Source organism: Solea solea, chromosome 19 (genome assembly GCF_958295425.1).
Source record: "Solea solea chromosome 19, fSolSol10.1, whole genome shotgun sequence".
In the NCBI taxonomy this organism is placed as follows: Eukaryota; Metazoa; Chordata; class Actinopteri; order Pleuronectiformes; family Soleidae; genus Solea; species Solea solea.
In genome coordinates, this window is record NC_081152.1 from 7,013,003 (window position 1) to 7,029,346 (window position 16,344).

The window sequence follows — 16,344 nt, forward strand, 5'->3', positions numbered from 1 at the left end:
ACATGAGCAAGGCGTCCGACACAAGAATCAAACCGAGTTAAAAAGACTTAAAAATCCTGAAAACGTGGGTTCTCCAACAATTACCAAGGAAACGTCTCAAATATCACCATTTAACTGAGGAGTCTGTGCCCATGTAGTGCAAACACGGCTTAACATAACACATAAGATGAACAACCACAGCCACAACATACGACTAAGATCCAAGTTGTGAAGCCTGTCTGTCCGTTTGTCTCTCTGAAGTTTACATCATTACCTTTTATTTTTTTCAATCTCCTCTAGCCTATCCAGAGCCGAATGAAAGGACATCGGTCAAACTGAATGTAAACTTCGATCCCTGAACCAAAGAAGCATTACTTAGAACACTTTGGAAAGTTAGAGTTGGGGGGGGGGGGGGAGACGAATGATGATGAAAAAACAAACTTTTCATTCATTTCATTCGTTTTTTTAAGGTTTAAAAATATAAAACCTCATAAAACAAAAGCATGCACTGAGGTGTGACCACATGCACATAGTTGCCTGTGTGTGCATGTACACATGGTGGTGGTGGTGACAGGTTTTTTTTCTTACCTTGGCCGGGGTCTCCCTGGCAGTTTCTGAGTCTGACCAGCGATGTTTGAGCTGGGAGGAGCTGGGTACACACTCACAGAATGTCTGCATGGGACAAACACACACAGGGCCACCAGTGTTGGCGTTTGTTCGAGTCACATGTGCAATCGAGCAAGCAAACACATGCGCACTGACACATGCATGCAGAAACACGAAAAAGAGAAAGATCTGAAGTGCTGGGGTGCAGCACATTTTCCTTAGCAAACGCTAAAGTAAAATCTTTGTTAAGAGATCTCTGGTGCTGGGGCTGATAAACTGCAACTTCCCACACATATAATTGCACATTGACGTAGACAAATCTGAGCAGGCATCTGTGCATCTCAAAGGTATCACTGAATTCAATACTTTAGGACAGGCTCAATGCATCTTCCCCAGTGAAAGATTTGCAAATGTTCAGAACACACATTCCTTCGACTACGGATAAAAGGAAAAGGAATAAAAAGAATGCTTCAATGAATGAGAGAGGGTACAGAAGGTGGCGAGGCAAGCATTCTTCGACGCAGGCAAATGTGGGTGTTTGTATGCAATACGTGAATGCCGTGTGCGTCTGTGTACGACGTGTGCTTCTATGTGCATTTGCCGGGGAGTTGTTGAAGCAGCTGCACCGATAAAAGCGGAGTAATTATGAAAGTGGGGGCTTTCTGACTGCTCCAGGAGAGCACATCATTCCGTGACCTTAAACGCCGCTGCTCCCACTGTGGAATTGCTCAATTAGCCAGGGACAATAACACCAACAAGCACGTGTACACACACACACACACACACGTGTACACACACAGAATCGCAAGGACAAATATCATACATAAAACTGCCTGTTTGAAAATGGATACAGAAATTTTAGCAGTTAATGTCTCAAAAAAAAATGTATGTATTATGTAGTTGTGCATTGGTTATGAATAACAAACATCTGAACAGCTTGCTGTGTTGGAGGTTAACATCGGTTTGAGAGATAAATGTTCAGGAGTTAAGTGACATTTCTGTCCTTGTTCCAGCAGATACTTTACATTTCATTTAAGATTAATATAACATGTTGTTTTTCCCTTCCAGTGTGTGAATGTGCACAGTTACGCAGCGCAGTATTTTTAAAAAAGAAAGAAAAAAAATGTCCGTTTTCAGTATGAATCACATATGCTTATCACATAGTCACTATGATGGCTTCACCCCCTGTTCTGTAAGGACTCATTTTCTTTCAGTGTGTGAGCCAGCAATATGAGGAAAGTGGAACGAGAGAAGTTGGGAAAGGAGGGGAAAGATAGAGGGAGATTTTTGGGAGAGGTGGAGTGAATTCTAATGAGCATGCTAGGGTCACATCCATGTCTGTTCTGTCGAAAACACTGCAGCTGTCTGTGCTTGCAGTGCACAGAGGAGCTAAAGAGCCATCGTGATTAAATAAACACAGCCCCCACAGTGACGCAGCTAAACAAACCAACAAGTCAGCTATATAATTAGTTTGAATTGATATTTCCAAGTAAAAACCCATTACAGGTAAGGTGCCTGTGTTTTATGTTGATGTTGACAGGTGTGAATGTTGAACTATAGACATAAAGTGTATGCTTGGATGAGAGATGCAGAACATCTTGTATCAGCCGCATCTTGCTTATTTCGCTAAGACACGCCCTCCCCATTACACTGAGTGGCAGGTATCAAAGCTTCACTTTATTCGTCGCCACCTCTCCTGCTGAGGCTCACGTTGTTTTTTCGCTTTGCAGCGAGTGCACACAGGCACGCACACAGCGACACATCAGTGTATGAAGCTTCTTTTTGGAGTGGCCCCCGGAGTGGGCGCGACTGCATGGCAGCGTTCGCCTCGCCTTATAATCTGACTTCATAAGCTGCACCAGCGGAGAGGATTCACACCTAATAGAATGTCTGGTCCTTGTATTGGTTGGACCTAAGCAGAATCCTGTCTGATGAGCCTCATCTTAGCAGACAAGAAAGGCTTAGACGTGTGTGTGTGTGTGTGTGTGCACTCTTAAGTGCACCTGCATGTTTGCCTAGGTGGTGGACAGAGATCCTAAGATCCTACATCTTTAGGACCATTTCTGACATAAACACTGACTTTGTCAGGGCCAATAGTCCTTGTGGACACCAAAATCTGGTCCTGAGGCCAAAGCTAATTTCTGAGAAAGTTTAGGACTAAGAGATTGGACATTAACTGGCTATTAAGGTTAGAGATAAATCTTTATTTAGGCTGTCCAAATGACTGAAAGTCAATGCAGTGGCCTATGAAAAAATGCTGCGCAAACCTGCGTTTGTGTGTGTGTGACGGGGTCTTTAGAAGGGTCTGTTTGAATTCTGCTCAGTAAGACCATGAAGTGGAAGTGCCTCAATCACTTATCATGATTTAGTTTTCCTATCAAGGGCCATTTTAATTTTATCACATCCCTTTGAGGACATGCTACATTACTGAGCACAAATTATATCCTCTATTGTAATTTTTGTTTTGAAGTGCTTCAAAAATGTTGAGGTTCAATATGATTATACATATTAGTAATGCAACACTGGGTGATGTCTACTGAATTTTAATATGATTATATGTACAGTCCAAACTAGCCAATGCCATCTAAGGGAGGGGATGACAGGGGATTTATTAAAAGACTTTTTATGACTAATTATGACAATGATGAGCAAATACATTTGCACTGGAGTCGAGAAAATATGCAGCTTTATCTTTTACCTCCCGCTAAGTAAGGCTAATGTGCAAAAATGAAAAAAACTGTGATAGTAACAAGCCAACCTTGGAGAATAGCAAGCAGCTGTGACAACTGCACATGACTGGGTGTGACCTTACCTTGTATCACTGGTTCAGACAGAGAAAAATGGGAACTGCAATGGTGGCTAAACATAAACTACCACTTCATACTGCACTATTACAGTGCAGTCTAGGGTGGCCATTTTTCATAGAACCAAAAAGGAGCACACACAACTGCACTACAATACAATTTTGTCCATGAAAAAAATGGTGAAAAATTATGAAATTACAGTTTTTGTGTTTATTCACAACCAAACCCCTGATTCAAAAACTGACAACTGGGATCTGAGAACAATACCTTGCAAGAGGCATAAATGTAATAAAAATAAATAAAACTGCATCATATCAAGCAATATTTCATCCAAGAGTGTTTTGTTGCCAAGGAACTTCTGTACAATCTTCTCGAAAGAAATGAGGTACAGGTGTTTACATGTTTACATGTAAACATATGTCTTTCCTTGAGTACTTACATTAAGATCACAGCTAAAAATAGAGCAAAACCCACGGAACACGTCCTTACTACTTTTGCTGTCACAGCAGCAGCAGCACAAGCACTGCCTTTTCTGTGCGTGGCCAACACCTGCAAGCCATGTTTACATTTTTTATCCAATGACATAATTTGATCGACACCGCTTTCAGCCAATTACAGTATCTGTTAGACCAGTGTCTCTCAATCCTGGTCCTGGGGACCCACTGACCTGTTTTCCTGCTTCAACACACCTGATACAAATGGTCTGCTCATCAGCAAGCGCCTGATAATGACCCATTTATTTGAATCAGGTGTGTTGGAGCAGGTCAGTGGGTCCCCAGGATTGAGAAACCCTGTGTTAGACCATAGATCTTATAGCATTGGAAGTTATGCTACATTCCAGTGCAACTACAAAAGGTAGGACAACTGAGCGTCCAGCTCGAGGCTGCACGGGACCTTTGTGGCCAAGTGGAAAGGGAACTTGGCTTTGAACTGGAAGGTCGCCGGTTCAAGTCCCCACCAGGTCGAAAGGGCTGGGGTACCCCTGAGCAAGGTACCCAACCCCCATTGCTCCCCGCGCGCTACTCAGTGTGGCAGCCCACTGCTCCTAATTCTAGGATGGGTCAAATGCAGAGAATAATTTCCCCTAAGGGGGATTAATAAAGATTAATTAATTAAAATCCGGATGTTTGGCTACCCCATGCTGGAGGTGGGTATTGGAAGTTAGCAGAGCAGTAGGGCCAAGTGCTCTGCTGGCAAGAACTGCAGCAAGAGTTGCTCATGTTGACCTCCATTTGGACAATGTGCTGTTTGAGCTTCAACACTCCTGAGCTAGAATATTTATTTTATAATAAAGCAGGATTTTAATGGCTCCCACTCATGCTGCCACTCAGAATGTTGAACAGTGATGACCTTCTGCAACACAAGCAGATAAACAATGGATACCCCCCAATGCAGCACTGCAATGCTTGAGACCGTGAATGAGAGAAAGTACATGCAAGTCCAGCACTAAGCCACTCTAAATCACCGCAGGTAAAGTTCCTTCTCAGCGACAGCCCAAAATGCTGAGTGTCACTGTCGTACGCTAAAATAGCAAATGTACTGCTGCTGCCGGTGGTTCCTCGCAGCAGCTGCAGCTAATTAGCTTGACGGCAGGCCCAAATGAAACCTGGCAGATGTCAGTTAGGGTGTCTCTGCACCGCTGTCTGCACTTGTCGAGAGAGTTTGCGAGAGACGACTTGCCACTCGGTAACACCTCTGGACAACCACAAGTCAAGGAGTCAACTGCCTGTTTCTGCAGTTTCAACAAATCCAACCGAGTGAGACATCTTAGTGGTAACTTGCCATCACTGATTGCTGGTTAACAGACCATCTCATTTGAAATTGGTAAAGATTAAAGGAAGCGGTACATCTAGAAATTCATTAGATGTAACTTATCTACTATGCAGTCCATGATGCAATTCATTTCTATACATACGCAGTTTGTTCTTTATATGTTTCATATGCATACTAATCATCATAAATATTTTTTTAAGTGAAAATGTCTATTTATCAATTTAGCTGATATTTGTGATACTATCCTAAGACCCAGTCGCACTTTTCAGGATGTCATAATGACGTGTAGCTTTATTTTTCCTCCATCTACTTACCTATATGAAAATCAAAGATTTATATAGATATTTCATTTGCAAGAGATATTATTTCCAAAATTACCGCAATAAACAGATGAAGCAGACTGCAATATGGTCCAAGTAGTCTCGACCAAATAATATTGTAACCTTCCCCACCTCCTTCATAAAAAGGAAGTGGAAATCAAACAGAAGAATGTCATATGCACTGCTGAATATGATGACAGCAGTGTTTACTTTGCCAGCATCTGTATTCTGTTCTGCACACCACAGAGATTTGGGTCTGGATATTTTAGAGGACACAGCTATTGTGTACGTAATGGGCAGCAGATCAGCTTTTTACAGACTTCAAAGGGAATTATCCCCCACAGCTAATGGCTCATGGCAGCACTGGACACTTTTCTTTTGGGAAGGAGGGGGATTTCTTGGCCACCGGCACGTTGTAGAAGGTGGGACACAGCTGTGATTTGGTATTAATGTGGGATAAATGTGATAATAGGAGACTGGTCTATTTTTCATGCCTTCTGTCTACATTAGATTTATCTTTCAGCACACCTTACCAAGACTGTCGTCTTCACATGAGAAAACAAACAAATGCCAGAGTATGAACAGACAGATTTGTTTATCGGAATGAAAATGCATGAAATAATAATGTTTATAATACAGGATTTGGGATTTATGTTAAAAATGTCACAGTCGGTATGCAGGAGGTGTGTTTATATTGTGTGATGATCTCCACTGGCTAAAACAGATCGGATTTTTGCCTTCTCATTTTTTGTTTAGCAGATCTACTATACATGTCAATCTGGTCCCCTGGGCGTTGATGTGTCGTGAAAAGCATTACACCCAGCCCGTGTAAATTCATGAAAAATGATTAACTGCATCGGCGAGAAATGTGTGCATGCAAACAGTGAGAGAAATGCACTTCACCTTCAAAATAAGACAGCATGCAGGGAAAGAGGAGGGACGAGAGGCCTGCGGGAGACGAGAGGGATGAGTTCAATCCTAAGAGACAAATCACCCGCTCCACCCTCCGCTGCTTGTCCTTGGAGCTCACAATGCAATACCCGCCCAACACACACACACACACACAATCTGTCACCCACTGTCCCTGAAATGCACACACGCACACAAATGCAAAAACATACCATCACCTCAGCCGCTGTTATAAAACACACAATCACTGTGAGGTCAGAGTGGCTGCTTTGTGAGCATGAAGTGAGATTTAAGGGGAACTTTAGGTTTTGTAGCGGTATGAGTGCTTACACTGTTCTTCCGTCTCAGGACACAAATCATTTGAGACTGCGCTTGCTCAACCTCCCTCATCTAATAATGTTCATCTGTAAGAGTCTTAGCATGACAGGGCAACAAACACGTAGACATTTAAACAAAAACATCATAACTCCACATGCGATGTCACGAATAGACTAGCGGCGATTGCTCGAAGACACCAAGGGAAGCTCAGCTTCCTCTAAAAGGCCGTCAAATACGTACTGTGTTGTATTTACATTCCCATACTAAACGTGTGTTTAGAATGCAATTAGAACGGGTCACTAGTTTCTCAGAATCAGCTGTTTGTCACGGATGACGGATCGCCTTACTTGATGTTCCTATTCCCGTAGCAGCCTCTGCATTAAAATCACTTGAAGCTCAGCTTCTACTGTTCTCTATGGGACGGCACAGAATAGGTTTTTTCACTGTGGTGAGCTCAATGGTGATTGGACAAATGTGGCAAAATCACATGAGTCAATGGAGCAGTGGGCGGACACGGGCGCTGGGCTTCTGCACGATAGCTGGTCGGTGTGTGTTATTTGCTCGCCTACGAAGCCCATTTTTGTTGTTTGTACATAAATAAAAAACACTATTATAGCATTTCAGTTTTACATAATTACTGCATTTCCTTGTTCTAGTTGTTTGTTTGTAGAATTTCTGTATAAATAAATGGGCCTGAAATGAGCTTCCACTGTTTCAAAGACCAGCACGCGCCACTGGGAATGAACGGTGTTCAAATTGACTCATCTCGTAAACACAATGAACGCGACCCCATTTGAAACCAGCATTAGAACTTTTGCCTTTTCCCCAGCCACCGGTCCCAGAAAGACTTCTATCAAACTTTCCCGTCCTGAGAATTTGGGGACAATATTTTCTTATTCATCCTATTTCTCTCTTTTTCTCTCTAAAAAAAAAACTGGGCTAAATCCAGAATTGTTGTTAGGTGTGCTTGTGTAAAACCCATTGAATGTGATGTTGGGATTCACAAACACACTTCCCTTATCTTGAATTGAAATTAAACTTTCAAGTTGCAAGAAGCAGTCCAAGTAAGGAGGGACTCGAGTATGAGCGCACACAGAGCACATCCCAGCCAGGAACGCATTGTAATGGGGGCTTGCAAATGCTAAGGCAGCACTTCTGTGACAATATAAACATTCTAAATGCTCTAAGAACGCACACTGAGAACAGAACGGTCATCTTGCAGATGCCGCTTTAGCACACATTGCAGCTATGTCTTTGTACAGGAACAGAGTCAGTTCTGGTTTGAAATAGCAAGGAGGTAATTATGATGCTATTCACCATACCTTTACTCAGCTAATCAAAATGAGTGCCATCACTGCATCTCAACTTTACCGGCGTATACGTCTCCTACCTTCTTTACTGTGCCCGCTTTGTTTTTGAAACTGCCGTCCTAATTGCAGTTCACCAGCAGCACGATCACACAAGGTGTACAAACAAGTAGGAACACAAACACATTCCAACATCTTAATGTGGAACACACACACACACACAGAGCGAGAGAGAGAGAAAGCAAGAGATGTCAGAGATGCCATGAAAAGACAAGATGGATCTCTGGCTATTTTAATAGCAGTAATATGAGAAGACAGCCACTCCTCCTAACAGACAGAAATAAATAGTGGCCTCTCTTTAATGTATACATTTGCATACATTGCACACATGCAAACCGTGCAGGCACTCATACATAATACATATGTGTTATAGATACCTGTGTCTACTAAATGACTTATGGTTATAGCTTCGGCAGCACATCATGGAGGTGTTACTGTACGTCTGCAGATGCAATTGTGCATTTCCGTCTGTCTCTTTATGTCCATCACCCTCTTCGTGTGGGTCTGTGTCTAAGTGTGTGTGGGGGGGGAGGGGGGACCATACATCTTGACCTTGGTAAACAGAGCAGATTTTGAAGGCAATAAATTGGATGGTTTGACTCCCAGCGTTTGTGGATGCATGCATTTGATGTGTGTTTCGAGTGTGTGCGTGCGTCTGGGTGTGCGTGCAAGTGTGTGACCAAAAGGATGTGTTGACGGTGGTATTGGGTGCTAAGTGCAGTGTGTTGAATCCCTCCCACAGGGGAGGTTGTGCTGTAGTGGACAGCGGTCTTCTAAGGTCATACTCAACTTTCCTATCGCACACACTCAAGACGCTCTTTCACAAACAAGCAAACAAATGAGTTCCCGTATTAAGTGCAATTTCGCAGCTCTCTACGCTTTCTGTGCTCATCGTCATCAACTTCACGCTTAAAGCAACAGTGGCAGTTCCTCCCGTTTCTGAATGGAGTCTAGTTAGCAGATACGAAGACAGCCCACATGCAGACAGTGTAGTGCTACTACTGTCATGGCACTACTCGTAAATACAAAAGCAATTTTCTCCAAAAGGACCTTCAGCATAATGGAAGCACTCTAAATTTCTGTGCGAAACAACCCTACCCAAGCAATTGTCAATGAATGCGGTACATACTGCAAAATGTTGATATGTGTGCATGACGAACAGGCCTCTTGATGCAGAGTGTTGGCGTTTGATCGCTGCTTTTTCACATGGCAGAGTCAGCAAATGGGAAAATATTTGTAACTGGTTAGCACTCTTTGTCTTTTGCAGCAAGAAGACCCGGGTTCGTGAAGCGGTCAGAACACGGGCCTTTCTGCATGGAGTTTGCATGTTCTCCACGTGTGTTCGTGGGTTTCCTCCGGGTTCTCCCGTTTCCTCCCACAGTCCAAAAACATGTTGATTTGGCGATTAAAATCATCAATCTGAGACCGAGTGTGAGAGGTCTGTGATGGGACTGGCGACCTGACCCCCCCGCAACGCTCATGTGGAGGATAAAGCGGTAGAAGATGGATGGATTAACTTCACATATGAGTTTAATCAAATGTTTTTTTTAATCATGGACCAATAGTTTGATTGTAAAAGACCAGGCAAGTAAGTGTGCCAACTATTATGAGTTGCCAATAATAACTTACCCTAATGAAGAAAAAAGCAAATGACAGGCAACACTGTGGCTGCAGGCGCCAATTCAATTCTTTCTATTTCATGAAAAAAAGCAAAGAAGAACCCTAATGGTTTTGGGAACTATTACTGTCAAAAGGAGTGTGAAATTAAATATCACACAGATACACATAGTTGCATGTTTGATGCAGAGTGTACTGTACAGTTTGTCCTCTTCTTCTTCTTCTTCTCATCTTTTCTTTTCTTCCTGCCCCTAAATTTAAAGTAAGCTAAGGCAAATAACTTACTTCTATTGATTAGCTCATGTTTCCTTCCCTTTTTATTGCTCAATAAAATGATTTCTGTGTTTGTAATGAAACATTGCAATGGTGAATCCATGACTGGATGCATTAATCCAGAAGTGATGCACCAGGTTATTCCCGCACACACCAAAACATTGACAAAACTGACTAAAATAGATGCTGTAGCACATTCTGAAACATTTTTACACAAACCGTTGCTGAAGGCAACGTTAATGTAACCTGAATTGTAACCTAGCGCAAAGCACTGTACTTAAAAGAAAACAAAAACAAAACTGTGACAGCTCTAGCTGGTGAGACACAAGAGCTGTGTAGGAGGGAGATGTAATACGGAAGGACACTTTATTCTGAAATACTAAGATCTAAAGTCAACAATTTCAATCCCTGGGACCGAGGAGCTGGTAAACAAGTGAGCAGAAGTAACGGCTTGCTCTCCGGCTCATTGTAAAAGGAACTGACACAACTGTCATTCCTTTCCACGAATGCAACAGGCGATGTCAAACAAAAATGTAATCCCAATGAACACTCCCTGATATAGTGGACTAAATCAAAGTTGAGTGACTGCATAAATAGACCAGTTGAGTGTGGTAAGCTCGCGCTAAATATCTGTCACACTCTGGAATTAACAGACAAGCTGTGTTTAGCGAAATGGAACAAAATGATTACTCAAACAAAGATCACGCCTGACAGGTTTCTTATATCAACTTGCCACAGTGTGTAGGTTCATATAGTAGATCAAAAAAAAAAATTCAGTGAATTTCAAATGACATAATTACAGGCTTGTAAAGGGTAACTGACTTCATTTGTATAGAGTTGAGTAAAGTAGAAAAGCTCCACGGGTGCTATCTACATTTTCAGAGCACGAAAAAATGCATTAGATTCATTTTAACTAATCGATCCACCCATTGCCCCCAAAAATTCATGCAAATCCATCGTCAGCAAATGTTACATGTGTCACACAAAGCGACTGCGAGTGCTTATGACAAACAGGATTATGTGGCCGGCTCATTCAGAAAACAGCGGAAACCTTTAAAAACCAAAGATACATAAGGACTTAATTAATGAAGCTCTCTGCTAACAATTCCTCTAAAGTTACCACATTAAACCACTTCATTAGTGTCTCGGGTAACAACAGGCAAGAGACGAGAAAGGCTGAGCTCAGGGAGGGAGAAATCCAGAGACAGGGAGAAAATAAATGCATGCTTTGGTCGAGCACGAAAGGGGACACTTTCTCCTCTGTAATTATAAAGCAAGAAGAACGTCATTATTTTCCAGAATGCCATGGAGCCCTTGGTGTCTGATAATTGTGATGGGTGACAATCTAATAGACCACAGATAGAAGCTGTGCATGGGTATTAATTGGTGTTTAGACTTAAGTGGCTTGTCTGAACACATCTATGCCCCTTCCTCAACGTGTCAGAACTGCCTGCACCGTGTGATTCTTACTGCTGGGATGTGACACATCTGATGAGGGAAACGCAGCATATTTGTGCATTTTACACTTTCTGACAGCTTGCAGTAAGAAGCCTGAGGTATTGTGGGAAAAAAAAAACAGCTTTATAGCCACTGTCACATTTCACACTATTTCCCAGGGATCCTCAAACTGTTGTATAGATACTTGATGTGAATAAAGATTTCTCACGTGTGCGGTTTCAAGTGCCTACACTATGAAAATGAAAAAAAGTTAGAAGAAGAAACAAGACCAGTAGCTGTTTTACTTCATATGACTTCTCTGATTAATGCTGATTTTGAAAGCTGCTACTGGCCTTTGCTGTGTTACAGGACGGTAAACAGAATGCAGAGGTATCTCACTCCAAATGACTTTTCTCACATGAGCCATAGTGGCAGAATAAAGTCTACACAATAATGGATAACCACTTTGCACCTTGTTGCTTCTTTTCCCAGGGTGCAGGTGTGAACACGGCTTTATGGGAAATGAAACATTCAGACACTAACTCCTGTGGGACAGCTACAGTGATGAGTTCAAATGTCTGGACTCCTAATGGAAGGTTTGGTCATGAGAACAAACCACATAAGGTTTTTTTTTTTTGTTCCTCCTGAGCTCACATTAGCCTCACACACTCATTTTCTTTTCCTGCTACTCAGCCAAAAATCTGATTCAAGACGCTTACTACTCTGATTGAAATCATAAATCCTCTTTATTCATTTCTTCATATTCATTGTGGAATATCTATGTGGGGAACAAACAGTACTTGAAAGCTCAGTAATGTATAAAACAATATGCAGGAAGCCTTTTTCCCACTGAAATTAGTGGGTAGACCTGGGATTTGTGTAACCAGGGTGAAGCTGCGGGAAAAGGCAATTAAGACAATCCAGTGGCTGCTCTGTGGTGGGGGTTTTTCACGCCTGCGTCACCTGTACTTGAACTGAGACGTCATGGATGTGCACGGAAACAAAACAAGACCGCCATAGACCTCAGACAAAGATATATCGGTCCAAAGTTTTAAGTTTAAGTTCACTACAAACATATTCGTGCTTTAATGAAGACAATGTGGCATCAAAAATATGGTTTGTATTTATATAACACTTTCTCACTACCATTCACCCCCACTCACTCACACTTCACACTATTATCTTCTTTTGATGATCAAAGAGAGCATACATGCAGGCCAAGCTGTACTCACAGCACCCTCTGCTGGACAACTTGACATCTACTTAGAGTACAGACAGTCTGATGTGCTTCTAGACTGCATATTTTGAACTTAAATGGGTTTTTAAGGTTTGAGTTTGAATGGAGATCCACATTTTGGATAAAAAGTGACAGCCCTAATGGCTTACAGAGCTATCCAAATGGCTGGAGGATGAAATAATCCATCACTCCCACAAATGTAGCCCACAAAGAAGAAATTTGACCAGAGAAAGGAATACATAGGTATACATACCCACTGGTGTAAAACTAAACCCGGGTTTTAAGTGTTTTTTTTTACCAGTGGTGAGGAAATATTTACTCTAACAAAGTGATGCAGCTGGTAGCAATCGACAGATTAAAGGTTAAGTTGTGTGACAGATGTAGGAGGTTACATTTGCCACCAACCCCAGTGCTCTGATCAGCATTTGACCCGCGACCCAGCTCGACCCAGCAGTCTACTTGTAATTGTGACAAGGCACATATGGTAGATAATTATTCTGAATAATCTGGTGTCATGGTGATGCCTGACCCCTATGGCCAGCGATGCACCCTCCTCATGTCCAGCCCTGTGGTTTCAGGCGGTTTCGCCTCTTTGGCCTCTTAAAGTGCTGGGGATTAGAGATGTACATTATCACTTTAATCTCCTCTTTAACCCCTTCAATCAGCCTCACAGCCCCTGCAGTGAGCAGAGCCACAGCCACTCAGCTGAGCGGCACATGGCCATGGACAGACGTATGTTTTCCTCCTTGAGTATTTTATGAAAAGTAATATGAAAATCAGACTTCATTTGATCTGAAGGGCTGTCCTATCTCAGTAATCCACTTCAATCCTCGACTCCATCAGGCCTCAAAGTGCACGCCCATGATATAAATACACCAAAGCTACTACTGAGCTCTGTCCCCGTCTGACAGTCATCTTTTCTAAAAATGGATAAACAAGCCTCTCACTCTTGAGATATATAAAATAGGAAACAAAATTTACTGGTGAGACTTCCCTGCAGATTCCCCCTCGAGCTGCCTGAGCATGAAATATGTATTTGCGCTGAATCATAATTGAATGGCAAAAGCAAGATAATTTGTTTTGACTCAAAAAAAAAAAAAAAAAAAAATGTAGAAGAATGGAAGTGACTCATATCGGTAACAGCAAAAAGCCATTATAATATGTAGCGGGTAAGCATTGCCACTTCAATTTGCTAATAGTTTTGTTTAGAAAACAGAATCAGGAGCACATTTCTTTTGTTAAGCTGTGTTAATTCAGAGTTATTTTAGCAGATCATGCAGAAGATGGGAGAATAACAATGATAAAATACACAGGGCATGAAAAAGCACAGGACACTGCAAACATACCGCAGTCCCTGTAAAGTAAGAACTACGTCATCATCATTTTCTCTGCACATCTGCCTGATGACAGACAGGGCGTTGACCCTAGAGGTGAACGTCAGCCAATCACGATAAAAGGTCGGCACGCAAAGATCCCATCTCTTTGCTTGCTCCCCCCGCCTCTCATCCCCATCTTGTCATCGGCCCTTCATCCTTCTCTCCACACATCTACTGCCCTCGACCACCTCGCCCTGCAGTGCTAAAGAGTTTCTCTCTTCATTTTCAACACATTTGCAATAAATCAATGTGAGCTGAGGGGCTGTAGGAATAGTGTGAGCCTGATGGATTTCTTATGTTAGCACATGACAGAAGCCTGTGAGGAGCTACCAGATCTCACAGTGAGAGACACACAGAGAGAGAGAGAGAGCACGCATTATAGAGGGGCTGGATTATAGAAAGACACTGTATAAAGTGAACCAAGCTTAGGAGCAGTTTCAAGTGATTATGTGACAGGTATTGTTTCCATCTAGTCACAAATCCAATCTTATTAAGAAAAAAAATGAAACTGCCTCAGTTCCCTCCCCCCCCCCCCCCCCCCAAAATAAGTTCTCTGACTCTCTGTAGTCCATTTCCCGTCTCTTACTAACTTCATCTATTAGTCATTGCAGCTGTAAGGAAGATTCAACTAAAGGTGGCAGACAAATGGTTGAGATGCTGTGCAGTGCCGACAGGCTTTATAAGAGCTTTTACAATACCAGACACTCTTAGACTGGAACAATAAGTACCTAATTACCTGTCAACTTAGCCAGAAAATATCCGTGTGAGATTTACAATTCAAGCAAGGAATCCAAATAGTCTGTGGCATTGCGCTATATTTTAACTCCAGCTTCCAATGTTGAATCCAAACGTCATCCAACGGCACGTTCACACTGAATATAAACGTCGTTTATGCGATGAGTTGCACACAAAGTCAATACAGAGACAAGATATAAAGATATATACTATAGAAAAAAAATAGTTTGATGTTACATCATGAAAGCCAGTCATCATCAAGATTCTTCCAATGACCCGATGTTGCCCTGGTGACCAGGTGAAGAGGGAGAGGCCTTGTACATTGTGCATGAGCCACAGGCAGGTAGCTGCCAATTTTATTTACTCATGAGTAAACAAACATGGTCCGGCAGCACAAATTGCACCAGCAGAGCCACAAGACAAATGGCCTCAAATTTAGCGTTGTCATGACACTAAATGTCACATTAACACTAATGTGACATTTAGATTTATCTTGACAACTGACGCAGGCGAAAATAAAATAAAATGAAATTCTCCCAGCACAATAACATTTAAGCAATTGCTTACAATGAATAGGAATTACTATTGAGCTATGATTGATCATTTTAATTTAACTATACTTCGAGTGGACTTGGACAGATCATCTTCGGTTGGCGTTATGTAACTGCATATATTATATACAGTTTAATATTACTTTATGTTACTATCTGACTCTGACATCTGACTCTGACTCTGAAAATGAAATTGTTATAGACCTTTTACTGATAAAAAAAAAAAAAAAGTCTGAAGGGAATATTCTCATTATCAAATCTGGTCCTCTCTAAACGAAAAACTCTGGTTGTAGATATACTTACTGTAGGGCAGAACAATTCAAAATCCCAGTTATAAATGATGCAATTAGCAAAGTGCAAAGGTGTAGCACCTCTGGCCAAAGGTCTAAGGTCTATACTTAACTAACAATTAAAGATCTTAAAAAACTTTTTAACAGTTCATATATCTTAAGTTCTCATTCTTGCAGTAATATTTATTTTTGCATAGTATCATTTATGCTCCATAATGTTCCCTACTGACAATGCAGTGACTATTAAACCGGCACTCGACTTAAAAATGATATTGCAAATCAAATATCAAATCGACTTACAATATCCGGTCCACTGGTCCACAATTGGACTCAAATCTCACAGGCCTACTCTTTAGCCACATGTTTGCAGAGAAAAGCCCTGTGAGTGCACTTGTTCTCTCACTTGCTGGAGACTACAGATGTCATGATAGTCAAGTAGGGGGCAAACCACAGACTGCTTAGGGCGACTGAATCTGCATTTTGTTTTTTCTAAGTTTAAAAAAAAAAACAATGTCAGTACTGGAGGTCAGCTTGTGGTTACGTGTGAGGTGCTGACAGAATAAACAATGCAGCTCTACTGTAGATTGTATGCGAGTCCTTACATAAATAATGTCTTATTTTCGCACAGTGGCTGTACACTGACACGACACTGCCCCTATTGTTCAAGCAGGTATTGCGTCATGTAGACACATTCATTACTGAGGATGTGCACAGATGACACACCAAATAAATAATTGATATAAATTGATATT

At 41.8% G+C, this 16,344-nt stretch overlaps 1 protein-coding gene across 3 annotated transcripts in view; it reads right to left on the bottom strand.

Annotated features, from left to right (window-relative positions):
• fibcd1b (fibrinogen C domain containing 1b) overlaps positions 1 to 16,344 on the bottom strand; it is a 145,913-nt gene that overhangs the window by 74,422 nt on the left and 55,147 nt on the right. The window contains exon 2 of one of the 3 annotated variants that reach the window (XM_058617422.1): positions 568 to 651. The exons of the other annotated variants lie outside the window; for them this stretch is intronic. Coding sequence (XP_058473405.1) covers positions 568 to 651 — 84 coding nt within the window. The remainder of the gene's footprint in view (positions 1 to 567; positions 652 to 16,344) is intronic. 3 annotated transcript variants of the gene reach the window in all.